The following is a 27,513-nucleotide window of genomic DNA, read 5'->3' on the forward strand; positions in this document are numbered from 1 at the left end:
ACATACTATCTGTGTCCGCTCCATGTTTAAAAACCTAATACCTAACCTATTTCTGCACAGCAAATATATTGCCTTTTCCCCCTTCTACAGCTGTTTAATTTTTGAGGCAAGAGTCATCCTGCCTATTGCTGAGTAGCAGCCACTGCATGGGAACAGACTCAGTTGCCTTTGGTTTGGCCATGGTGGGTCATTATTGTAGGATGTGTATCGGGCATGGCATTACAGCCCTGAGTCAGCTGTACAACTTAGAGTCTCTGACTGGCTAATTCAGCGAGCGCCATCGATACTGGCATCACACATAGAAACCAGGTGCATTGCTGCTGTAATAATGAGCATAAGCAAAAAGAAGCTGAGAAGAAACTGTAGTAAAATCTGTAATTTTTTTAAAAGACAAAAGCTTGAGATTCATTTTCAGTATTTTCTTATTCCTTTTAGAGCTGTGGCTTTATCTTTATTTGACTTGGGTGATCCGTTGTGATAGTGTTTTCTCGGCTTTCCCCTTGCGCTCCTCTGTCCCTTTATAGTCCCTGGAGTATTAATTGTATCTAGGCCTTGGTAAATAATGGGTTGGGCCTTCTCCATAGCACTCGGACATTTTCTTCCTGGCTCTTCGTGTAAAGTTAATCTTGCCTCTTTCCTTCCTTACAGCTGTATATTCATAGGCCTTCAGTTTGCTGTAATAGTCTGAGAATTTATTGTAGAGGATGGAGATGGGCATTCCATTCAGAATTATTCCAAAAGCAATGCAGAGGAAAGCAAACAGGCACCCGAGGTGAGTTTCTGGACACATGTCACCATAGCCCACTGTAGAGATGCTGACCTATAGGCAAATCAATAGTAATTCATTATCCAAACAGAGGAGCGCACATACCTTTCTTTAATCTAGCCAGCTGGGGCTACAGCTTTTCAACACAGTTAAGATATTTTGATCACTTGTATACTAAAAGCCTGAATTATTACACACTGGCTCTACATTGTCCCTGCCTCCCCCCACCCACCGGGTACCATCCCTAAGTGTAAAAGCTATCCTTAAATAATTAACCCCACTATTGTCATTAGGAAGTCCTCCAGAGTCTGCTGTGTGCTGCAGACAGCACCCCTGAGCCAACCACAGGCAGGTCTGCATAGATGGTCATGTGTGTTAGGTCCAAGGGAGTGGACACAGATTTATGACCTGACCCATCCAGTAACCCTACCACTCTGTGCAACTAGCTGCAGTAGAGGCTGGGTTGAAGCTGCACGGCAGCCGTGTGCCCTTACCCTGTTTTTAAGGAATGGACTGGTCCTCACCCCACCCCCATTCACTTCAGCCCAATAACTTGGGGGTGAAGTGTGTGTGTGTGTGCACGTGTGTGCGTGCTGACTTTTACCTTTACCTGTCTGGTGAATAAAGTGGTAAATGTGGTGAAGAGCAGGGCCCAGACTGGTGTGTGTCCTCTAGCAGTGAAATACATTTTAAAACACTTGCCTCTGGGAAGAACAGTCCATCAGCTCATTTTAATATGGACTTTTTTTAAAATAAGGAGACTAAGGAAGTGTGTAAATAATGAAGAGCCTTTTCAGCTGCTTAAAAGTTTGTTTTGTTTGAAGTGTAAGTCAGCAAGTGAGTGATTATCTTTCCTGCTCTCGTTCTGCCATGTTACAGGCACAGAGGGGATGGTGGATGAGTGCATAGGACTGCCCTGGTTGTTTTAACTGAAGTTTTGGTACTGGGAAACCTTTTGACATCAGATCTCAGTGACAACGCTAGCTGTTTCAGTGAAATCATTTTTAAAGTTCAGAAAATAATTTTTTTGGCGTCACCATATTATGTGAAAGTTGAATCCTGCCATCGCTTTATCCATATCTCGTCTGAGACGTTAATGAATGCCCTTCTTCATTCAGTAGCATATTTTTCCTGCTTTACTATACACCGATGGTGGAGGTGTTATGCTGGCTTTTACATTGACACGAAATACTGCCACAGTTAGAACTGCATCAAGCGCCCCAATAACATTTGGTCTAGCATAGATCCCAAGCAGGCATTACCAGTCTACGTCTACTACATACATTTTGTGTGTGTGTGTGTGTGTGTGTGAGAGTGAGAGAGAATAATAAACATGCTAGCAGAAATGGATAAAACAGGAAGGTTTAGTCCCAGACCAGTACTCTTGTGATTATAGCACTGAATTAATTTTTGAACATTATGGCAGGCAGTGTGCCAGCCTCTCACCATTTAGATAGAATGTTATTTCAGATGAATGAAACAGTAGATTACATAGGGCTGCACCTGGTGCTTCCTGTACCATAAAAAGCATTAGGCATTTGGTTTAACGGCACTTCAGTCACTGGAATTGAATGATCCTACAGGATCAATATCTTAAAATACTTAGTTGAAAGCAAGATACATATCTACCATAGCCCCTACAAGGTTATTATCCCGTGCTAAGGGTCTAGTCCTCTTACATTCACTCTTGTCTTATGCATGAGAATTTTGAGGAAATAATCATTTGTGTGTGTGACTGACAAAACTATCCACTATTTAACTTATCTGAATCTCTTAAATTTTTCCTATAATGCATGGGGGTAAAAGAGAGCCATGCCACATAATTGCTATTTGCACATTAAAGACAGACCTGCAAACCCTTGCTCTTATGTGCTAGATTTTTCTGCTGGTAGCTGGAGTGATGCAAAGGGGCTGGAAAGGAGCTTGGTCTTCCCTGCGAGAGCTTCCACAGTTGGGAGAGAGTCAGAAAAGAATGCACGGCTGTAGCCCACAGTCTGGGGAGTCTGTCAGGGATGTGGCCAGCACACTTGCAGTTTGGCTATTCTCAGCTGACCCATGGCTCCTTAGAGGCCAGAGTCAGCTGCTGTAAAAAGGAGTAGCCCTAAGGATGCACTGGGGCTAGGACTGGCCCTAGAATCAGGTAACTGCAAGCAGATCCTTTGCACCCCTTCTTCCCACAACTGCTCCTCCCAGACAATACTGGCTGCAACTGAGATTTGAGCCCTTTGTTCTTTCAGCACCAGCCATATTACCATGCGGTCTATTTCTCACTCTAGGCTGACAATCTAGCATGCACCATGCTGTTCTGCCACAGCTATCACAGAATAACAAGAGAGCTGTGGCCTTCTCACTCTTTCATTCTGCAGACCACTTCGCAAAGGAACAATCTCTTCCTCCCCAGACTGAGTCCCTGAATGTTTAATTTTGTGGCTGAGAAGAAAGGCTCTGTGGGCCACTGCTAATGCATAGGGTCTCCTAGCTTGGCTTTTAGGAGTACTCAGTCAGCACCTAGGAGTAAAGTCAGTGGTGGTGCTGTAGCCTTTGCAGGTCACTGTTAAGGAGAGAACAATCATTTGGACATCTCTGTTGTTTGAAACAATAATGTTAGTGCTCTGTAAGGGTTCTGTGTGACTGTATTACTCTGTGGAGGTGGCACAGATTTGGGATTGGAATCCTTTCCTACACTTCAGAAGTTTGAGCCCCCACCTCAGGAAAATGAAAGCAATCATGCCAGCCTTCAACCCTGCCGTGATAGTAGGGCAGTATGTGGAAAACCTGTACTGCCCCATGTCAGTGCAAATGGGCCCTGGCTCAGCCTAAGACAGTGCGTCCCACATTTTGGGAAATGCTGTGCAACAGACTGAAGTCCTCTGTTTAGTCACAAGTACAGCACGGGCAATGGCTGTGAAAGGTTCCCTGTGCAGACTTGCCCCTGTGCCTCAAACCTCATCCACAAGGGTAAATGCTAAAGATGAAAAGGTCCCTCAGGTTCCAGGTCTCAGGCTTCTCAGCTAAGACCACCAGCAACCATGCCACTGGTGATTTTGCAATATAAACCTCTGCTCACACTAGGAACTAGCCTGAGACCACCTACTCATTCCTCCTAAACAGCCATGAAATGTCATGTCACCAACTTCCTGTCACTACTGACCTATACTAGATTGAAACTAGTGACCTAGATACAAAAGGCTCTGTATCCAATTACCAATCCTTTGAGCCATTCAGACCCCACCTGATCTATTTTTGTCTGCCACTGGTATTGTATAAATAACAACCAAATGCCATTTTGAGTGTATTGTAGAGATGCCACCTACTGTTGGACAACTGCCCATTATAAAATATTTTATGAGGCCAGGCATCTGCAGCTACTTCAACTCCCATAAAGTTGGAGGATTTAAATGTTGAGTAATGAAATCGGAACAAGCTTTTGTCATGCTGGGTCAGCACAGCACAGCCTTTTACAAACTCCCCCAAAAAAGGGAAAAAAATCCTATACAATATATGTATCATGGCACAGACCCACTTCTCTGCAATGCTGGCACTAGAAAGAAATCATACACTTCCCTCACCCACATACAAGTCCTCCCCCTTTCTTTAATGAGCAGCAGTGGAAGCGGGAGTGTGTGGCATAGCCACCGACTTCCAGCTCTGCTTCACTGATTATCCCCTGATGCAGTAACTGATGTAAGCTTGCAGCAGAGGTGAGTGTGTGTGTGTGAGCACATGTCCGGTAAAAGCAAAGCTCAGAATTCAGAACAGATGTTCACAAATCTGGGCCGGCTCTCCTGTTTTCAAGACAGGCAGCAACTCTAGCAGGGGAGGGAGCGATGGCTACCTGGCAAAGTGCAATGCATTTACTTACAGCAGCCCACCACCAAGCATGGGGGATGCTGGTGAAGTTGGTGCTGGAGACGTCGTGCTCCACAGAGTAGACCATGGCGGAGAAGGCGAAGATGCCCATGGCAATGAAGAGCAAGAGGCAGCCCACCTGTTGGTAGCACTGGCGCAGGGTAAAGCCGAAGGCGCGCAGGCCTGTGGAGTGCCGGGCAAGCTTGAGGATGCGGAAGATCCGCATCAGGCGCATGATGCGCAGCACTTGTCCTACTTTGCTCACCCGTCCCACCTTCTCAATGTCATGCTCGTGCTGAGAGCCCCGGCCCCGAGGCTGATCGTCATCGGCAAAGCACTCCAGCAGCAGCTGGAGGTAAAGTGGGAGGATGGCAATGAGATCCACGGCATTGAGGGGGCTGCTCGCGAAGCGGCGCAGGTCTGGGGTGGAGACCAGCCGCAGCAGATACTCCAGGGTGAAGAAGGCGATGCACAGTGTCTCAACGTGCTCCAGCATAGGGCGACTCTCTCCGCTTTTCCTGTCCACCTGCTGCATCTCCTCCACGGTGTTGAGAGCCAGTGCCACCACAGAGATGAGTACAAAAAGGCTGGAAGCCACCCCCATAGCCTTGGCGCTGACAGAGGAGAAGGGCTTCTCCATTAGGTTCCAGAGGCGCCAGCGCTGAGGGCCATAGTAGCGCATGTGGTGGAAGAGCTGCTCACTCTCCTGGGACTCTGCTTGAGCACGCAGTTCCCGCTGAACCTTCAGCTGCTCGCTCAGCTCATCACGCCGCTCCTCGAAGCAGATGCGGCAGCAGCGTGGCGTATATTTGAGCCGCACCCCCCAGTAGCTCAGCTCCTCCAGGAAGCTGAGTGGGCACTGCTCATCTCGCACCCGCAGCACTCCAGAGGCGTAGAAGTTGTAGACCAGCTGGAAGACAGTGGGGTCCCGATCAAAGAAGTACTCATCCCCCTGAACGGCATAGTCATCGCACAGACCCAGCTGGCGACTGCGATCGGTGGAAGTGGCCAAGCGGCCCAGACGGGTCTTGGGGTAGATGGCCACTGCCTGGTAGGTGAGGCGGTAACTTTTGCCACCTACATTTATGTTCAGCATGGAAGAAGCAGATGCTGCTGCTCTGGAGGAGAAGGCAGGGGGGTTGGGAAAGGGTGTCGAGAACTTGCTTCCCTCCTGAGAGGAATTTTGCTGCTGCCTTTCATCTTCCTCCTCTTCTTCCTCCTCCTCATCCACATAATAGTGGTAGTTCCCCTCAGTTCCCACAGGCAGCACAGCCTGAGAGGCCCATGTAGCAGTAGCAGAAACCCCACTCTTCATCTGAGAGCGCATTATTTCTTTCTCCTCTCCTGCATTGGTTTCTGGGGGAACAATACTTGTTGCAGCTCCTTTCCTTCCTTTACAGTCTGAGAATGGGAACGGTCTCCTTTGGTTAAACTTCAACATGATGCTTCTCTCTCCTCCTCCTCTCCTTCCTTTGCCTCCACCTGACTGAGGAACTAACACCAGGCCCCACTGCCACCAGCACTGACACAAACAATGCTTCTTTCTTTCCCTCTGGAGCATCAAACACAGCTGCAGTTTCACATTTCTCTACTGTCCAGCCGCCGCTCCAGTTGTTGTTAAAGCTCAGGCTGGGATACAGACACATGGGGACTGCTGTTGACCGCTTTAATCTTGCTGACAGGGAAGATCTGAGTGCTTAGAGAAGGGGATTTAAAGGCTATTATCCTGTTTCAGCCCTGGCTCCCTGAGTCTGTGACGTGAATGATTATGGATCCATAAATCTGTGGATAATCAGGAGAAAAAGACAGAGTTTTATTGCTAATAAAAAAAAGGGCATTTCCCAACCCCCAGTTTGTATGTGCATAGGATATTCTGAACGTGAAAAAGGGGGGTAATGGGGAAATAGGGAACAGTATTGATGCCTTTCACCAGACACAGCTACAGATTGTCTGAATGTTCCATAATAGTAATAAAAATAATTCATCATTAATACGTTGACCTTATTTAGTGATTGTTGCCCATAGCTCTTAAAGCTCTTTGCAAAAGATAGGTGAGTATATTTATTCCCGTTTTCCCTTGGCAAAACGAAAATGCAGCTGGAGAATCAACATACCACCTATTCGGTTAAGGGCTGAGAAAACTCACTGTACATACAACTCCTCTAAGGACCGCTCCAACAAAACCAGAGACGCTCAGATTTGTCACTCCTGATATTTCTAAGATAAAATAAAAGGCAGAAAAAAAGACTCCCCACCCCCCCTGCCCGCCACTCTGCTCTTTCTCTCCCAACTTTCAAGCCTTTTTTATACATCATAGAGCAGAGGTGGGCAACCTATGGCATGCGTGCTAAAGGTGGCACGCGAGCTGATTTTCAGTGACACTCACACTGCCCAGGTCCTGGCCACTGGTCCGAGGGGCTCTGCATTTTAATTTAAAATATTTAAGAAGCTTCATTTAAAATTAAAAACCTTATTTACTTTATATACAACAATAGTTTAGTTATATATTATACACTTATAGAAAGAGACCTTCTAAAAACATTAATATATTACTGGCATGCAAAACCTTAAATTAAATTGGGGAGGGATAACTCAGTGGTTTGAGCATTGGCCTACTAAACCCAGGGTTGAGTTCAATCCTTGAGAGAGCCATTTAGGGATCCAAGGCAAATATCTATCTGGGGAGTGGTCCTGCTTTGAGCAGGGGGTTGGACTAGATGAGATCCCTTCCAACCCTGATATTCTATGATAAATGAAGACTCATCACACCACTTCTGAAAGGTTGCCAACCCCTGTCATAGAGAAACAAGAGGGGTACGAGGCTATTTATGTTACCCATATCAGTCACCTTGAGTGTAAAATTACACTTTTCTGGGTACCATTCAGGACAAAACTTTCCTCTTTATTATTCTGGACCCACTGAAATAGATCATAGGCCAGATCCTTGGCCCTGATCCAGCAACTTCACATAACTCCAGCAATGCTAACCAGCCTTAATGCCACATTACCTGTCCCAAAGAGGACACGCTCTGCTTTGGGGAATCCTCAGGCAGTATAGAGCTGCTGTAATGCAGGAGGTTAAGGGTGTGTCCCTATACTCTGAATCCCTGGATGCCAGAATGGCCCCTTAGGGCCTGTTAGCTATAAATAGTTACCAGAGAAATAACTGCTCTACAGCCAAAATGCTTCTGAAATAAATGTAGTCCAACTTTACTAATTCTGGGTCACTGAGAACCAAAATGATGCTTAAAATTGTTGATTGGCTCTAGTTTTCAAGATATGCTATTGGGTCAGTATATATGACCCTTGACTTGGGATAAGTGAGTTATAAAGGGAAGGGATCTCAATTTAAACCAGAAATGACTAAAATACATCTTTGACTGGATCTATGAATAAATCTATGACTGGGTTTGGACAGTACTTGCTTTTTAGACAAAACAATGAATGATGCACTCTGAAGCTGGTATTGCGTCATACATGATATGAATTGCATCATGTTATTCCTAGAAGTCATGGATGATGCAATCATAACGAAGCTTACATCACTCTGCTGAACAAATTGCTTTATATCAGCTCTAGAAATCATACAGTGGCGTGCTCTTATTTGTCAGTGTTTGATTTTGCAAAGGGACACATTTCTGTTTAGCCAAAGTGAGCAGAGATGCCTCGTATTTGTGTGAACAGTGCAGATAACTTCTGCTATGTTTGTGGTGAAGTGACTTTTGCATCACAAAAGCGCAGTATAACCACTATGGTTAAGAAAGCCTATCACCTTTATTTTGGCTGCAAAATTGGAGATCAGGACAAGAGGTGGGCCCCACACATATGCTGCAACACTTGTGCAACAAATCTTCGCCAGTGGTTGAACAGGAAAAGGAAATCTATGCCTTTTGCAGTGCCAATGATTTGGAGAGAGCCAACAGATCATACCAGCAATTGTTACTTCTGCATGGTGCCTCCAGCTGGGAAAGGTGTGTCAAAGAAGAAAAAGTGGACTGTGCATTATCCAAACATTCCATCAGCTATACGCCCAGTACCCCACGGAGAAGGACTGCCGGTTCCTGATGCACCAGAATCATTCTCACTTGAGTCAGACGAGGAAGAGGAAGAGGAAGAGGATGAAACTTCTGGTCCTGAACTATCAATGTCACAGGACCCACATTTTCTCCCATCCTCCTCCTCTGAACCACACCTCAGAACACAAAGTGAACTGAATGACCTTGTCAGGGATTTGGAACTACCCAAGAGTAAGGCAGAGCTGTTGGGCTCCAGACTACAGCAGTGGAATCTCCTGGCAGGTGATGTTAGGGTTTCCATGTTCCGTAACCATCAAAAGGATCTTGTCCCATTCTTCTTCATGGAAGGTGATCTTGTAGCCTGCAACAACATCGATGGTGTGATGGCAGCCCTCAACATTGTTCACGATCCAGATGAGTGGAGACTGTTCATTGATTCATCGAAGATGAGTCTTAAAGCTGTTTTACTGCATAATGGCAATGTTTTGCCATTAATTCCAGTTGGTCATGCAGTCCATAGGAAGGAAACCTATGACAACATGAAACAACTTTTGAGGTGCATAAACTATGACCAACATCAGTGGCAGCTTTGTGGCGATTTGAAGGTTGTTGCTCTCTTGCTTGGTCTGCAGACTGGATACACAAAATACTGCTGTTTTCTCTGCGAATGGGATAGTAGTGCAAGAGATTCCCACTACATCAAGAAAGATTGGCCACTCCGACAGTCATTGGAGCCTGGGAGGAAAAGTGTTCAGCATCCACTACTTGTTGAATCAAGGAAGATTTTGTTACCACCCTTACACATCAAGCTGGGTCTGATGAAGAACTTTGTCAAGGCCATTGACAAAACACAAGCAGCTTTCAAGTACCTCCGTGGAAAATTTCCAAGGTTAAGTGAAGCTAAGATAAAGGAAGGTGTCTTTGTTGGTCCTCAGATTCATGAACTTCTTCGAGATGATGCATTTGACCATGCACTGCGTGGCAAGGAAAAGATGGCATGGAAAGCCTTCCAGTTAGTGGCAATAAATTTTCTCGGAAACAACAAGGCAGACAACTACAGGTTGTTGGTGGAAAACCTCCTAAAGGCATACAAAAGCCTTGGTTACAACATGTCACTAAAGATACAGTTTTTGCACTCTCATCTAGATTTTTTTCCACCGAACTGCGGAGCAGTGAGCGACGAGCATGGCGAGCGATTTCACCAGGACATTGCAACAATGGAGAAACGCTATCGGGGCAAATGGAGCCCATCAATGCTTGCAGACTATTGCTGGACAGTGACAAGCGATGCTCCATTTAATGAATACAAGAGACAAGCCAAGAAGCGCCGAGTAGACACTGAATAGGACTAAACTATGTACATAATAGTTTTTTGCCTTTTGTTTCATAATAAATTTTATTTATATAACCCTTTTGCTGATTTTTAAAGTGTTACATAAACAGGACAGGTGAAATATTATCATGTAAAGCAACCATAAACACATGAAAAGACCTAGGTTTACAATTTATGATTAAAACTCTACTAGCTACACAATATACATAGACATAAAATGTAAAAACTTAAATATCTTAGAAACAGTAGCCAATCAGTTGTTTTAATTGTCATATTTGAATTCAGCACATCAAAATACATAATAAATAGCACATTTTATCTCTGAAGCAGACGACTTCTCAAAAATTGTAGACCAGTATAACATGCTTCCAAATATAAAACTTACCAAACTAGTCCCTTACCACATGTTCCCAGATTCTCAGGATCTGCTCCAAAAGCCCAAAGGCTGTTTCTTTTATCTTCTTGGCTGAAGGAGGGCATGGTGGATAGGGAGAGAGAACTTGCAGTGTTTTTGCCCCTTGCTTTTGTAGTTCAATCCCCCTCAGAAATGCATTTTCCCGAGGGGTACCCCTAGATAAATTTAATTCCTGCTGGGAGGACAGAGACAAGGGGTGGTGAGGTGAAAGAGGTTTCATGCTGTTGTTTGCTAAGATACAGAACTGTTTGTTTCTGGACCTTTCCCTTGCCAAAGAATGGGCACTAGACAGGTGATGGCCCATCAGCTTTGCTGACACCGAGCTAGAGGCATCAGTTTGTTCTTTATCTTTGAGAGACAAGTTTATCCACTCCCCAAACTTGTCTGGTAAACACACTTCAGTTGTGATTTCAGCTTATGTTTATAACTTTACTTATAGTGTTGCTATATACATCTCACCATGGTATTAGTGACCAGTCAGGGATTAGTTTTCAAATGCTAATTTACAAGCCATATTTTGTACAAAGATTATTACAATGGGGTGCAGAGTGTGTGAATACAGGAGCTTTCAATCACACCAGTGATTTCCACCAGTTCAGCGATTTCACTGTCTTTAAAATTTGGCAGCAAACAGGTACTGCTTAATATTATTTTTTGTATTTAATTTAAATGATTAATATGTTATGTTGAGGCCTAAACTCATTATACATTGTTAATGTCAAAGTTAATTTTAAATAGTTTTTTTAAACTATGTATTTAATTTAAACAACAAAATCTGGGCTTTTTTTAATTAAAAAAGAATTGATTTTTATCCACGCTCCGTGGCTGGCAGGGATCTCTCTGATAGGGCCTTGGACCTTTGGAACTCATTTCATCCCTACGTTTATCAGGCTGCAGAGTGTCCTTTTCTTCCTGGCTGGTGAGGAGATGGATGTGAGGAAAGGGTAGCAATGGCAGTGGGCTTTGGGGATTGTGTGCAGGGTCAATTAATTAATATTAACATTGGTGCTGTGTATTTGGTTGGTGAGGGGGACCAGACAGGTCTATTTATTTTAATGTATTTTAAAGAAATTCTTAAGGATGACCAGAACTTTGGATCTCTTTCTTTTCTCTTTATCCTCCTATACTTGCAGGTGCATAGGGCATCCAGCAGTTTCCGACATTTATTTTGGTCTTGTGCTGGTCTGTTCAGGCTTCCAAGTGTCATGTTGATGGATTTAGCTTCTCTCTGTATTGACCTTCACAATGTTTCTCTAGGTCACCCTCTTTTTTGTCTTTCCAGCTGGTGTCCATGTTGTCAATTGACATGGAAGTCATGTTGATGATATCCTTAAAGCACGTCCTAAATATGTCCATTGTCTTCTTTTTGCCATGTTTGATTACTTTAAGGTGGTGTACTCTACTTAGAATTTCTAATGTTATAATAAACTCTTTCCAATGGACTCTGAAAATCTTTCACAGGCATTTACTGTGGGATGAGTTGACCTTCTTATCAATTGCTGTTGTGGATTTCCACGACCCTGCTCCACAGAGAACAGACTTGATGATAATGTTAAAAATTTGTATTTTTGTGTCAGTGCTAATCATGCTACTTTTCTAAATCTTTTCAAGAGGATGGTCCCCAAAGATATTGCCGGGATTCAGAGCTTTGGATGGATGCTCTTTTATTACACTCTGTATAAATTTAAATATATTAATAAATACACTTATTCTGGTTTTACAGTGCTGTAACTCCACTGACTTAAATGGGAGTTTCATGCATTCAGAGCCACTGAAAAATTAGGTTGGTTTTATGTAGGTGTCAACATAAAAGATTCATACAGATTACAGTTCCTTAATTCTAGGCATGCAAATTTAGACAATGTTGGCATAATTAATTATTACTATTTGTTTAAAGTAGTGCTCAGTGTGCTAAAATAAAATGCTGCGCAAAAAATTAAGTAAGGCATGATCCCTGTTCTGACAGACTCACAATCTAGAAAGACAGGCTGAATGGTAAGGGAAAGGGACTTATAAAAGTTCATTATCTTAAACGAAATCTTCTCTTGTTCAAAATGTCTAGATATTAACTTGCATCATTAGTATTTTTCAGCTCTGAGATAAAACGCTCTAGAGAACACTGGGAAGAGGCAATGCTTCCTGCTGGTTCATTAGCAATAAGGGACATAAGAGGCAGGCAGAGCTGTAGGAAAGAGATCTTTACTGAGCCTGCACATAGGCTAATGTTACCTGCTGAGTGGTAGCATGGTCAGATCTTATTCCTCAGCCACAGGTAATGCACTAGACTAAATCATGTCCCTCCTGAAACCTGATCCTCTTTCTCCACTTCCACGGATCATAGCACACCGGTGATGTTATTAAGGTTCCCTCTGTCCAGGTTTTTCCAAGATCATCCCCTTTTGGATGTAGCTGTCACATGAAGTCTGTACAGGTGCTCAGTACACACTGCTAGCTGTCCAGTTTAATGGACTCAGGATCATCTCAGATATCCTGTTTTCTGTACCTCATAGGTGGCACCCTAGATGTTATCCAGTGGGGGCTTTACAGCTCTAGTGTTGTTCATGGATGACCTGCAACAGAAAAAGCTAGAAGGAAGAAAACCTGAGAAGTACTGGAGAAAAATTCAGGCTGACAGGCAGATTCAGGAACAGAATTCCTCTGAACCTGTGGCACTGCAGTGATGGAAGCAAAGGGAAGCTACTTCTCATCTTCCATAGAGACAGCAAAGTCTTGCCCCTCACAACTCTTTCTGCTGAAAGTCATTTGGGGGAAATATGGTCACTCTATGTAAACCGAGTCTCCTGCAGCAGCAAATCAAGCTCAGGACAAGAACACAATGTTCTCTTTGAAATAATTTGAAACCATTCTTACAAGAAGCAGTGATGGCATTACTAACACTAGCAGCCTTGTCCTAGGCTTTTATAAGAGCTCCATACAGAAGTAGTATGGGCCAGATCCTCAGCTGGTGTCAATGAAGCTACACCGATTTACACTAGCTGAGGATCTGGCTCTATGGGTCTATGTGTTTGTCTCAGTATGTCTATATACAGAAGCTGCTTATCTCTCACACAAAGGAATTCAGGATGGATAACTGGAATCAAGTTCCTTCTTTTGGTGCACGCTGGATGTTTCATAGTCAAGGGTCTCATCAAGAGTCATTCACTTTTACGACACTGCAGCTCTAGAAAGAAAGTCTGCTGTGAACATCAAAGATCCTATTTTGTATTGTACATTCAAGCAATAGTTTTGAACATTCTTTGTAGATTTTGGGACTGATGAGAAAGACTGTTCGAAGATAGATTACAAACCTTCGAATCCGTGTCCATGTATATGATCACATCCCAGAAGTGCATGCAATTCAGGGCATGCAAAAACAATGACCAGGCATTCCTTCTCTGTTCAAGCATATAATCTTGTGGTGTTGGAGATGGTCCCCTACAGGCAAATGCTACAGGCTGACTATCTTATAATACCTCTGCTCCCAATCTGCATCATGTGCATTGCACTGAATGGTTACAGTTTCCTTTACATCACAATATCAGGATTGGATTGTTAGCTACTAATTTTTGGATTTGTATGAAAGCATTTTGCTGTTGGATTCTTCCTAGCTGCTAAAAGAGAGAGTAAGGCCTCTCTTAGCAGGGACTGTCAGCACCTTCTTTGTAGAAGTAAATCCACCTAACACTTTAAAACATGCAGTACTCCATCACTTTACACCAGCAACCTTGCAAATTAATGCCCAGTTTCCAGGCTTATTTTTTCTAAACCAGCTAACTGAGAAACTAGCTAAAAATAGCCTACAATGCCACCTTTCTGCTGCCAAAATCCTGCATCCTTCCTAATCAGGCTTCATGGCAGGGCACAATACAGAGACAATACTTGTTGCCCTGATGAATGACCTCCTTTCATCCACAGAGAATAAAAGCACATCCATACTCATCCTGCCATTCTTCTCTGTGACACTCAATCTTGCTGATCACCACAGTCCCCTGTTCCAGCTCTAACAAGCCGCTGGGGTGAATGGAAATGAAATGGCTCAGGTCTTTCCTCTCAGACTGAACCCAAAGGGTTATTATGGGCATCTGCTTCTCCACCTCCAGGACCCTTACAACTGAGCTCATGGAAGGCTCTGTAGTGTACTCGCCATCTTCTTATTCACTATCTCTGTGAATCTGTTAAGGGTGGGGGTAAGACAAGACAGGCTCACAGGCAGATTCAAAGATGATGACACTAGCTCTATGCCTCCTTTTACCATAATCATAAACAGCACCACCACACAGCTTTCTAATGGCCTAACTGTGATTAGGACCCAGGCAGACAGCAGCTGGCTGAAGCTGAACCTGACTAGAGTGAGGCGATGCTGATTAGGAAAGGGAGGGGAAAACACATGCTTAAAATGTTTTCATTCTCCATCACAGGACCATTCATTAAAGGTATCTGCCCTCAGATTGTTAACACAATCCATGGCTTGGGGGCTCCGGGAGCCTCATACTCCATACTGCAGTTGGATACCCAAATAGGTATGATAGCAAAAAATGCCCATTCCCATCTGTGATTGGCCAGAAGGCTGTGCCCAATACTATCAGACACAGATCTGGCCACAGTGGCAAATATTTGTAATTTCCAGGCTTGACTATTTGTCTTTATATCTAGGAATGAAACCCTGTCCAGGAAAAGCTTCAGCTCATACACAACACAGCAGTCTGAAGGCTAACTGGAAAGCATTACCCTAGGCCACCACTTGGCTGTAGCTGCCCATTCAAGATCTCTGTCCTGCTTTGCAAAGCTGTAACAGGGCTCTGCTCTAGCTGCCTGAGAGCTCACTCTCTAAAGCAACCAACTCACCAGGCAGCTACATTCCACTGGAACAATAAAAGTTTTGACTACTAGAGGGTGACTTGTGGGGTACAGACTCTTCTCAGGGCTGATGTGTTATTTTCACAAATCACAAAATTGGCATCCTTTTGTCTGTGAGAGACGGTGGGAATTGAAGCCTATGCTGTAGATGGTTTGCAATGTCGCATGTGACAGAATAGTCCAAGCTGAGATTTGCATGATCTTTGGCAGTTACTGCAAATATATGTATGTTGGTTGGGAGCTGCTTGCTTCCTATGGGCTCTTTTCTTGGTTTCTTATTTTTGCCAGGTGCAAGGTTCCTGTCTGCCTTTCAACTTTTGGTCTAGCCCCAGGCATCCCATGAGGCAGACAGACCGTGGCACTAGTACCTAACTGTCCGGGGGCTGCGTGTCTTTGTGGCAGGCTGTGGCTGACCAATGGAATGCAGTGATTTCTCCCACCATTGAAGGTGACCTTTTGCACCCTCCCCTATGCCAATCAAGTGAGAACTTATAACCCATAACTGCCACCGTCTGTGTTGCGTTGATGTTGCCAGCAAGGATGGAGTGTCCTTCTAGTGGGGCGGACTGCCCCACTCCCTGTGAGAGTGGGCTGCAGCAAGCCAGGGCGCCTGTGCAGACAGGGAGCCAATCAGAAAAGGGCTTATTGTGAGCCAATCAGGGCCCAGTTTGGAGACAGCCAATCAGGGCCAGGCTCAGACATATATAAAGGCTGCTCAGGAAGGGAGCAGTCAGTCTGTCCCAGGCCTTTAAGAGGGGAAGGTCAGTCTCCAAGGGTGGAGACTAGCACTATGGACAGCGCAGTGCTGGCCAGGACTCAGGGAGGCTAGAGAGCTTGAGCCCATAGCCACCAGGCTGCAGGCCCTGAAGGGAAGGGCCTAGCCGGTGCAAGGGGCCGTAGGGGAAGTGGCCCAGGGAAGCAGACAGATGAGGGGAGAGAAGGAGGACAGCGAGGCTGCTGCCAGAGGGACCCTGGGCCGGGACCCAGAGTAGTGGGCGGGCCTGGGTCCCCTCCTTCACTCCTTGCAGTACATCCAGCCAATGGGGCGGCCATTATACTACGCCAGATCCCTGACAAAAAGGGATTGGACTCAGAGGGCGGTTGGACATAGTGGCTGGGGTGTGGGACTGTTGAGCACCGACCCCCCCAGAAGGGGGTGCAGATGGACTAAGGGGCACTGCCGGAGGGCAGTGGCCTCGAAGAGGATGCCGCCAAGCAGGCAGCAACGCAGGTCCAGAGATAACAGAGGGCAGAACGATGGACGGGACACCACCAGGAGGAGGCGCCCCACTGGATGGAGCTAATTCCCGGAGTCACCAGCAGGAGGTGCCAGGTGGTGAGTCCCAACCCGTTACAGTCCTCTCCACATGATGTGGCTGCTAGAGCCTGGGCTTTGCCCACATGTCAGAATACCCCTCTTGATTTCACTGGTTTGGACCAAAGGAAGGATGGGAGTCAATACCTTTGAAACCAATTACGCTGCAGGAGTTGCCAGTGCAGACGAGATCTTCCATCTGCCTGCCTTTTAGGGCTCCACTCCTAGATTGGGCCCTTCAGCTGTGGCTAATAACCAATCTGTCCTGTGTGGATGTCGTTGGCAAAAACACTGAGTGAGCAGGCTGTCCAGCACTGTCTATGATTTGGGCAGTGGGGGGGGTGTCATAAACATACAGCTAAGGGTAGCATAACATCCCTCTTTACCTTGTAATGGGTTAATTCCTCTTTTACCTGTAAACGGTTAAGAAGCTCAGGTAATCTGGCTGACACCTGACCAAAAGAACCAATAAGGGGACAATATACTTTCAAATCTGGGGTGGGGGGGAGGCTTTGTCTGTCTGTTCTGTGTGCTTGCCGGAGTCAGCTCAAGGAAGCAAGCAATTCAACTCCTATAAAGTTAGTAAGTATTTAGCAAGGAAATGCGTTAGTTTACTTTTATTTTGGCTTGTGTTTTCCTTTGCGTAAGAGGGAGGTTTATACTTGGTTTTGTAACTTTAAGGTTTTGCTTAGAAGGGAGATCCTCTGTGTTCTTCAGTCTTTTGTTATTCTGTAAAGTACTTAACATCCTGATTTCACAGAGGTAATTCTTTTACCTTTTCTTTAATTAAAATCCTTCTTTTAAGAACCTGATTGATTTTTCATTGTTTTAAGATCCAAGGGTTTGGGTCTGTGTTCACCTGTACCAATTGGTGAGGATATTATTCTCAAGCCTCCCCAGGAAAGGGAGTGTAGGGGCTTGGGGGATTATTCTCAAGCCTGCCCAGGAAAAGGGTGTAGTAGCTTGGGGGGATATTTGGGGAAGGTAGGGCTCCAAGTGGTCCTCCCTAAATGTTTGTTTAAATCACTTGGTGGTGGCAACGTTACCTAATCCAAGGTACAAGGAAGGATTTGTGCCTTGGGGAGTTTTTAACCTAAACTGGTAGAAATAAGCTTAGGGGGTCTTTCATGTGGGTCCCCACATCTGTACCCTAGAGTTTGATGGAATTTCCTCTATCAAGGTTTCCACTACCCCCTTCAGGCGCTCATCAGCCCGAAGCTGTTGGCACTTGCTGAGATTTCTGGGTTAATTAACTGCTAACCAACACTCAGCTTGACCAGTACAGGTTATATGGCTTATGGGCATAGTGGTAAAAAGTTTTCAATTATGTGCAGTAATTATGTGTGTGCAGATTTTTTTTTATGGGCTGGAGGAAGAAGAAAGTAGGCTTAGGTAACCAGGCAGTGGCCAGCATCCCTTGAGAAAATGTTGACTGATCAATCAGATGACACATTTATAACAGACTTCCTGAAAATAGCATTTTTACAAAAGGTAAAACTATCTAGAATTAAAATGGACAAAGGCCATGGGAAGACAAAATTGAGCAAGCAAGCCATGAAGTGCGCCTATTCCTCCTTGAAAAGTGAATGTATAAAAGTGGCATTTTCTTACTGAGCAGATCTGCTCCATGGGTGTATTCAGAGCCAGATCTGCTTACTTGGTTGAAAACAAGTATGATTTTACTACTTTTTACTGCCCCTGGCCCTGCACAACCAGCACATCTTTGTGAAAGTGAATTGGAAGGAAATGTTCATAGATGTCAAGGCCAGGAAGGACTGTTAAGATATTCAAGTCTGATGTCCTACCCAACACTAACCACAGAATTACACCCTGACCCTGCAATCCTTGCATTGCAGCCAATTAATTGTGGGTCAACTAAAGTTAACACAACTTCCATTAACATGAGTCTTTGTTCAACCCTACGGGCTTCAAAATTATGTGCTCAGTTACACTTGCAGAGTGATACTGAAGGGCAGCACAGGTGTAATGGAGAGCGTCATTTGGTTTGCAGGACCTTTGTTTACTGGTGATGCACAAACCAGAAAGAACCCAGCTTGGTTCTCGGATCCAAGGGTGACTCTGCTAGGTTGGCAGTTAGAAAAACATTTTTACTTGTAAACGGAACAAGGCACAAAGCCATTTTCACAAAATCACTGTTCAGCATAGAATCACGCTTTTAAGACTGAATGTGGCAAGTAATTAAAAAAATCAATCTGTCAAGAATGTAAGTTCCAAGAAAATGGTATAATTATCAAAATAGCTAGGGCCCCAAGTTTGCCCTCAGATATTAATGGAAGTCAATATTCCTATTGACTTCAATTAGATTTTTACCAGTATATGTGAGGGCAAGAAATGGGCCTTTAAGCTTAATTTTCAGTCACTGTATGAACAATCTCTCAGGCTTAGTGAATGGGGATTTCTTTGGAAAACTCACACTAGGTAATGCTGATGAACATGATACACCATGGGTATGGCTACACTTGCAGCTGTACAGTACTTGGAGTTAAACCTGTCTCCCTACAGCTGAGTACGGAAAGCGCTGCAGTCTGGCCACACTGACAGATGACAGCGCACTGTCGTGGCCACATTTGCAGCATTTGCAGCGGCGTTGGGAGTGGTGCATTATGAGCAGCTATCCCACAGCCCACCTCTTCCCATTCTGGCGCCATGGGTTGTGGGAAGGGGTCGGATGGTGCGGGGCATTCTGGTTCCTGTCCCAATGCCCAGTGATGCATTGCTTCACATCCCAGCAATCCCTGTGTTTCCGTCCACATTTGGCACCATCTTTCAACGGTTTCTGTGCAGCGCGATCTGTGTTCCGTTTTGGTCTGCGGGAAATGGAGCCCGAACTGCTGAGGAGTATGCTGATGAATCTTGCCAGCACATCACGTCTGGCAGTTGAGCTATTCCTTAAGATCCAAAGTGACAGTGAGGAGTCCGACGATGATAGTGAGTCGTGTAACGCGTACGACATGAAATTGCTTGTGGCATTCACAGACATGCTCAGCACTGAGGAACGCCGCTTTTGGGCTCAGGAAACACGCACTGAGTGGTGGGATCACATAGTCATGCAAGTCTGGGATGACGAGCAGTGGCTGCAGAACTTTCGGATGAGAAAAGACACTTTCATGGGACTATGTGAGGAGCTCACTCCCACCCTGCGGTGCAAGGACACAAGATTGAGAGCTGCCCTGCTGGTGGAGAAGCGGGTGGCTATTGCAATCTGGAAGCTGGCAACTCCAGACAGCTACCAATCGGTCGCAAATCAATTTGGAGTGGGAAAGTCGACCGTTGGAATCGTGTTGATGCAAGTTTGCAGGGCCATTAATCGCATCCTGCTAAGAAGAACTGTGACTCTGGGGAATGTGCAGGATGTTAGGGAAACCCATTTGTGCAAAGCCATCCACAACTAGGGTTAGGGTTTATATGGGTAGGCCACTTGGAGCTAGGGTTAGGGTTCCTATGGGTAGGACTTCCCGCCCTAGGTTTAGGGTTCCTATGGGTAGTGCACATGGAGCTAGGGTTAGGGTTCCTATGGGTAAGCCACTTGGAGCTAGTGTTAGGGTTCCTATGGGTAGGGGTTCACGCCATAGGATTAGAGTTTCTATGGGTAGGGATTCCTGCCCTAGGCTTAGGGTTCCTATGGGAAGGCCACTTGGAGCTACGGTTAGGGTTCCTATGGGTAGGGCTTCCCGCCCTAGGGTTAGGGTTCCAAAGGGTATTGTTTCCAGGCCTAGGGTTTGGGTTCCTATGGGTATGGTTTCCAGGCCTACGGTTTGGGTTCCTATGGGTATGGTTTCCAGGCCTCGGGTTAGGGTTCCTATGGGTAGGCCACTGGGAGCTAGGGTTAGGGTTCCTATGGGTAAGCCACTTGGAGCTAGTGTTAGGGTTTCTATGGGTAGGGGTTCAAGCCATAGGATTAGGGTTTCTATGGGTAGGGATTCCTGCCCTAGGCTTAGGGTTCCTAAGGGTAGGCCACTTGGAGCTACGGTTAGGGTTCCTATGGGTAGGGCTTCCCGCCCTAGGGTTAGGGTTCCTATGGGTATGGTTTCCAGGCCTAGGGTTTGGGTTCCTATGGGTATGGTTTCCAGGCCTCGGATTAGGGTTCCTATGGGTAGGCCACTGGGAGCTAGGGTTGGGGTTCCTATGGGTAGGGCTTCCGGCCCTAGGGTTGGGGTTCCTATGGGTAGGGCTTCCCGCCCTAGGGTTGGGGTTCCTATGGGTAGGGCTTCCCACCCTAGGGTTGGGGTTCCTATGGGTAGGGCTTCCCACCCTAGGGTTGGGGTTCCTATGGGTAGGGCTTCCCACCCTAGGGTTGGGGTTCCTATGGGTAGGGCTTCCCACCCTAGGGTTGGGGTTCCTATGGGTAGGCAACTTGGAGCTAGGGTTAGCGTTCCTATGGGTAGGGCTTCCCGCCCTAGGGTTAGCGTTCCTATGGGTAGGGCTTCCCAACCTAGGGGTAGGGTTCCTATGGGTAGGCCACTTGGAGCTAGGGTTAGGGTTCCTGTGGGTAGGGCTTCCCAACCTAGGGTTAGGGTTAATATGGGTAGGGCTTCCCAACCGAGGGCTAGGGTTCCTATGGGTAGGGCTTCCCAACCGAGGGTTAGGGTTCCTTTGGGTAGGCCACTTGAAGCTAGGGATAGGATTCCTGTGGGTAGGGCTTCCCAACCTAGGGTTAGGGTTCCTATGAGTAGGCCACTTGGAGCTAGCGTTAGGGTTCCTATGGGTAGGCCACTTGGAGCTAGGGTTAGGGTTCCTATGCGTAGGGCTTCCCAACCTAGGTTTAGGGTTCCTATGGGTAGGCCACTGGGAGCTAGGGTTAGGATTACTATGGGTAGAGCTTTCCAACCTGGGTTCGGGTTCCTATGGGTAGGGCTTCCCAACCTAGGGTTAGGGTTCCTATGGGTAGGCCACTTAGAGCTAGGGTTAGGGTTCCTATGGGTAGGGCTTCCCAACCTAGGGTTAGGGTTCCTATGGGTAGGCCACTTGAAGCTAGGGTTAGGGTTCCTGTGGGTAGTGCTTCCCAACCTAGGGTTAGGGTTCCTATGGGTAGGCCACTTGGAGCTAGGGTTAGGGTTCCTATGGGTAGACCAGTTGGAGCTAGGCTTAGGGTTCCTGTGGGTAGGGCTTCCCAACCTAGCGTTAGGGTTCCTTTGGGTAGGGCTTCCCAACCTAGGGTTAGGGTTCCTGTGGGTAGGGCTTCCCAACCTAGGGTTAGGGTTCCTATGGGTAGGGCTTTCCAACCTAGGGTTAGGGTTCCTATGGTTAGGGCTTTCCAACCAGGGTCAGGGTTCCTATGGGTAGGCCACTTGGAGCTAGGGTTAGGGTTCGTATGGGTAGGCCACTTGGAGCTAGGGTTACGATTACTATGGGTAGGGCTTCCCGCCCTAGGGTTAGGGTTCCTATGGGTAGGCCACTTGGACCTAGGGTTAGGGTTCCTATGGGTAGGGCTTTCCAACCAGGGTCAGGGTTCCTATGGGTAGGCCACTTGGAGCTAGGGTTAGGGTTCCTATGGGTAGGGCTTCCCATCCTAGGCTTATGGTTCCTATGGGTAGGCCACTTGGAGCTAGGGTTAGGGTGACTCTGGGTAGGGCCTCCAAACCTAGGGTTAGGGTTCCTATGGGTAGGCCACTTGGACCTAGGGTTAGGGTTCCTATGGGTAGGGCTTTCCAACCAGGGTCAGGGTTCCTATGGGTAGGCCACTTGGAGCTAGGGTTAGGGTTCCTATGGGTAGGCCACTTGGAGCTAGGGTTACGATTACTATGGGTAGGGCTTCCCGCCCTAGGGTTAGGGTTCCTATGGGTAGGCCACTTGGACCTAGGGTTAGGGTTCCTATGGGTAGGCTTTCCGAACCTAGGGTTAGGGTTCCTATGGGTAGGGCTTCCCAACCTGGGGTTAGGGTTCCTATGGGTAGGCAACTTGGAGCTAGGGTTAGGGTTCCTATGGGTAGTCCACTTGGAGCTAGTGTTAGGGTTCCTATGGGTAGGGCTTACCATCCTAGGGTTAGGGTTCCTATGGGTAGGCCACTTGGAGCTAGGGTTAGGGTTCCCATAGGTAGGGCTTCCCAACCTAGGCTTAGGGTTCCTATGGATAGACCACTTGGAACTAGGGTTAGGGTTTCTATTGGTAGGTCTTCGCGCCCTAGGGTTAGGGTTCCTATGGGGAGGCCACTTGTAGCGAGGCTTAGGGTTCCTATGGGTAGGGCACTTGGAGCTAGGGTTAGGGTTCTTACGGGTAGGGCACTTGGAACTAGGTTTAGGGTTCCCATAGGTTGGGCTTCCCAACCTAGGGTTAGGGCTCCTATGGGTAGGGCACTTGGAGCTAGGTCTAGGGTTCCTATGGGTAGGGCTTCCCAACCTAGGGTTAGGGTTCCTATGGTTATGCCACTTGGAGCTTGGGTTAGGGTTCCCATAGGTAGGGCTTCCCAACCTAGGGTTAGGGTTCCTATGGGTAGGCCACTTGGAACTAGGATTAGGGTTCCTATGGGTAGGCCTTCCCTACCTAGGGTTAGGGTTCGTGTGGGTAGGGCACTTGGAGCTACGGTTTGGGTTCCTATGCATAGACCACTTGGAACTAGGATTAGGGTTTCTATGGGTAGGGCTTCGCGCCCTAGGGTTAGGGTTCCTATGGGTAGGCCACTTGGACCTAGGGTTAGGGTTCCTATGGGTAGGGCTTTCCAACCAGGGTCAGGGTTCCTATGGGTAGGCCACTTGGAGCTAGGGTTAGGGTTCCTATGGGTGGGCCACTTGGAGCTAGGGTTACGATTACTATGGGTAGGGCTTCCCGCCCTAGGGTTAGGGTTCCTATGGGTAGGCCACTTGGACCTAGGGTTAGGGTTCCTATGGGTAGGCTTTCCGAACCTAGGGTTAGGGTTCCTATGGGTAGGGCTTTCCAACCTAGGGTTAGGGTTCCTATGGGTAGGGCACTTGGAGCTAGGGTTAGGGTTCCTATGTTTAGGCCACTTGGAGCTAGGGTTAGGGTTCCTCTGGGTAGTCCACTTGGAGCTAGTGTTAGGGTTCGTATGGGTAGGGCTTTCCAACCTAGGGTTAGGGTTCCTATGGGTAGGCCACTTGGAGTTAGGGTTAGGGTTCCCATAGGTAGGCCTTCCCTACCTAGGGTTAGGGTTCGTGTGGGTAGGGCACTTGGAGCTACGGTTTGGGTTCCTATGCATAGACCACTTGGAACTAGGATTAGGGTTTCTATGGGTAGGGCTTCGCGCCCTAGGGTTAGGGTTCCTATGGGTAGGCCACTTGGAGCTAGGGTTAGTGTTCCTATGGGTAGGGCTTACCAGCCTAGGGTAAGGGTTCCTATGGGTAGGCCACTTGGAGCTAGGGTTTGGGTTCCTATGGGAAGGTCTTCCCACCCTAGGGTTAGGTTTCCTATTGGTAGGGCTTCCTGCCTTAGGGTTAGGGTTCCTATGGGTAGGGCACTTGGAGCTACGGTTAGGGTTCCTATGGGTAGGGCACTTGGAGCTAGAGTTAGGGTTCCTATGGGTAGGGCTTCCCAACCTAGGGTTAGGGTTCCTATGGGTAGGCAACTTGGAGCTAGGGTTAGGGTTACTATAGATAGACGACTTGGAACTAGGGTTAGGGTTTCTATGGGTAGGGCTTCGCGCCCTAGGGTTAGGGTTCCTATGGGTAGGCAACTTTGAGCTAGGGTTAGGGTTCCTATGGGTAGGCCACTTGGAGCTAGGGTTAGGGTTCCTATGGGTACGGCTTCCCAACCTAGGGTTAGGGTTCCTATGGGTAGGCAACTTGGAGCTAGGGTTAGGGTTCCTATGGGTAGGGCACTTGGAGCTAGGGTTAGGGTTCCTATGGGTAGGGGTTCCCAACCTAGGGTTAGGGTTCCTGTGGGTAGGCCACTTGGAGCTAGGTTTAGTGTTCCTATGGGTAGGCCACTTGGAGCTAGGGTTAGGGTTGCTATAGGTAGTGCTTCCCAACCTAGGGTTAGGGTTCCTATGGGTAGGTAACTTGGAGCTAGGGTTAGCGTTCCTATGGGTAGGCCACTTGGAGCTAGGGTTAGGGTTCCTATGGGTAGGTATTCCCGTCCTAGTTTTAGCGTTCCTATGGGTAGGGCACTTGGAGCTAGGGTTAGGGTTCCTATGGGTAGGTATTCCCGTCCTAGGTTTAGGGTTCCTATGTGTAGGCCACTTGGAGATTGCGTTAGGGTTCCTACGGGTAGGGCACTTGGAGCTAGGGTTCGAGTTCCTATGGGTAGGGCATTTGGAGCTAGGGTTTGGGTTCCTATGGGTAGGCCACTTGGAGCTAGGGTTAGGGTTCCTATGGGTAGGACTTCCAAACCTAGGGTTAGGGTTCCTATGGGTAGTCCACTTGGAGCTAGGGTTAGGGTTCCTATGGGTAGGGCTTCCCAACCTAGGGTTAGGGTTCCTATGGGTAGGCCACTTGGAGCTAGGGTTAGGGTTTCTATGGGTAGGGCTTCGCGCCCTAGGGTTAGGGTTCCTATGGGTAGGGTACTTGGAGCTAGGGTTAGGGTTCCTATGGGTAGGGCACTTGGAGCTAGGGTTAGGGTTCCTATGGGTAGGGCACTTGGAACTAGGGTTAGGGTTCCTATGGGTAGGGCTTCCCTACCTAGGGTTAGGGTTCGTGTGGGTAGGGCACTTGGAGCTATGGTTTGGGTTCCTATGCATAGACCACTTGGAACTAGGGTTAGGGTTTCTATGGGTAGGACTTCGCGCCCTAGGGTTAGGGTTCCTATGGGTAGGGCACTTGGAACTAGGGTTAGGGTTCCTATGGGTAGGGCTTCCCAACCTAGGTTTAGGGTTCCTATGGGTAGGCCACTTGGAGCTAGGGTTTGGGTTCCTATGGGAAGGTCTTCCCACCCTAGGGTTAGGTTTCCTATTGGTAGGGCTTCCTGCCTTAGGGTTAGGGTACCTATGGGTAGGGTACTTGGAGCTATGGTTATGGTTCCTATGGGTAGGGCACTTGGAGCTAGAGTTAGGGTTCCTATGGGTAGGGCTTCCCAACCTAGGGTTAGGGTTCCTATGGGTAGGCCACTTGGAGCTAGGGTTAGGGTTACTATGGATAGACCACTTGGAACTAGGGTTAGGGTTTCTATGGGTAGGGCTTCGCGCCCTAGGGTTAGGGTTCCTATGGGTAGGCCACTTGGAGCTAGGGTTAGGGTTCCTATGGGTAGGCCACTTGGAGCTAGGGTTAGGGTTCCTATCGGTACGGCTTCCCAACCTAGGGTTAGGGTTCCTATGGGTAGGCAACTTGGAGCTAGGGTTAGTGTTCCTATGGGTAGGGCACTTGGAGCTAGGGTTAGGGTTCCTATGGGTAGGGGTTCCCAACCTAGGGTTAGGGTTCCTGTGGGTAGGCCACTTGGAGCTAGGTTTAGTGTTCCTATGGGTAGGCCACTTGGAGCTAGGGTTAGGGTTGCTATAGGTAGTGCTTCCCAACCTAGGGTTAGGGTTCCTATGGGTAGGTTAATTGGAGCTAGGGTTAGCGTTCCTATGGGTAGGCCACTTGGAGCTAGGGTTAGGGTTCCTATTGGTAGGCCACTTGAAACTAGGGCTAGGGTTTCTATGGGTAGTGCACTTGGAGCTAGGGTTAGGGTTCCTATGGGTAGGTATTCCCCTCCTAGGTTTAGGGTTCCTATGGGTAGGCCACTTGGAGATTGGGTTAGGGTTCCTATGGGAAGGCCACTTGGAGCTAGAGTTAGGGTTCCTACGGGTAGGGCACTTGGATCTAGGGTTAGGGTTCCTATGGGTAGGGCACTTGGAGCTAGGGTTAGGGTTCCTATGGGTAGGGCTTCCCAACCTAGGGTTAGGATTCCTATGGGTAGTCCACTTGGAGCTAGGGTTAGGGTTCCTATGGGTAGGGCTTCCCAACCTAGGGTTAGGGTTCCTATGGGTAGGCCACTTGGAGCTAGGGTTAGGGTTCCTATGGGTAGGCCTTCCCTCCCTAGTGTTAGGGTTCCTATGGGTAGGCCACTTGGAGCTAGGGTTAGGGTTTCTATGGGTAGGGCTTCGCGCCCTAGGGTTAGGGTTCCTATGGGTAGGGCACTTGGAGCTAGGGTTAGGGTTCCTATGGGTAGGGCACTTGGAGCTAGGGTTAGGGTTCCTATGGGTAGGGCACTTGGAACTAGGGTTAGGGTTCCTATGGGTAGGGCTTCCCAACCTAGGGTTAATGTTCCTATGGGTAGAGCACTTGGAGCTAGGGTTAGGGTTCCTATGGGTACGGCTTCCAAACCTAGGGTTAGGGTTCCTATGGGTAGGCAACTTGGAGCTAGGGTTAGGGTTCCTATGGGTAGGGCACTTGGAGCTAGGGTTAGGGTTCCTATGGGTAGGGCTTCCCGCCCTAGGGTTAGGGTTCCTATGGGTAGGCCACTTGGAGCTAGGGTTAGGGTTCCAATTGTTAGGGCTTCCCTCCCTAGGGTTAGGGTTCCTATGGCTAGGGCACATGGAGCTAGGTTTAGGGTTCCTGTGGGTAGGCCACTTGGAGCTAGGGTTTGGGTTCCTATGGGAAGGTCTTCCCGCCCTAGGGTTAGGGTTCCTATGGGTATGGCACTTGGAGCTACGGTTAGGATTCCTATGGGGAGGGCTCTTGGAGCTAGGGTTATGGTTCCTATGGGTAGGTTACTTGGAGCTAGGGTTAGGGTTCCTATGGGTAGGTATTCCCTTCCTAGGTTTAGGATTCCTATGGGTAGGCCACTTTGAGCTAGGGTTAGGGTTCCTATAGGTAATGCTTCCCAACCTAGGATTAGGGTTCCTATGGGTAGGGCACTTGGAGCTAGGGTTAGGGTTCCTATGGGTAGGGCTTCCCATCCAAGGGTTAGGGCTCCTGTGGGTAGGCCATTTGGAGCTAGGGTTAGGGTTCCTATGGGTAGGCCACTTCGAGCTAGGGTTAGGGTTCCTATGGGTAGTCCACTTGGAGCTAGGCTTTGGGTTCCTATGGGAAGACCTTCCCACCCTAGGGTTAGGTTTCCTATGGGTAGGGCTTCCCG

General features: G+C 47.5%; 1 protein-coding gene across 1 annotated transcript; it reads right to left on the minus strand.

Annotated features, from left to right (window-relative positions):
* Positions 1-533: 533 nt before the first annotated feature.
* On the minus strand, positions 534-6,056 carry KCNV2 (potassium voltage-gated channel modifier subfamily V member 2). Its single transcript, XM_039545916.1, has 2 exons — positions 4,602-6,056; positions 534-820 (listed from the first exon to the last, which is right to left on the minus strand). The coding sequence occupies exons 1-2, from the start codon at positions 6,054-6,056 to the stop codon at positions 536-538; spliced, it is 1,740 nt and encodes a 579-aa protein (XP_039401850.1). The 3' UTR covers positions 534-535.
* Positions 6,057-27,513: the final 21,457 nt, after the last annotated feature.

The sequence above is a fragment of the Mauremys reevesii genome, linkage group 6, assembly GCF_016161935.1.
Source record: "Mauremys reevesii isolate NIE-2019 linkage group 6, ASM1616193v1, whole genome shotgun sequence".
Lineage (NCBI taxonomy): Eukaryota > Metazoa > Chordata > Testudines > Geoemydidae > Mauremys > Mauremys reevesii.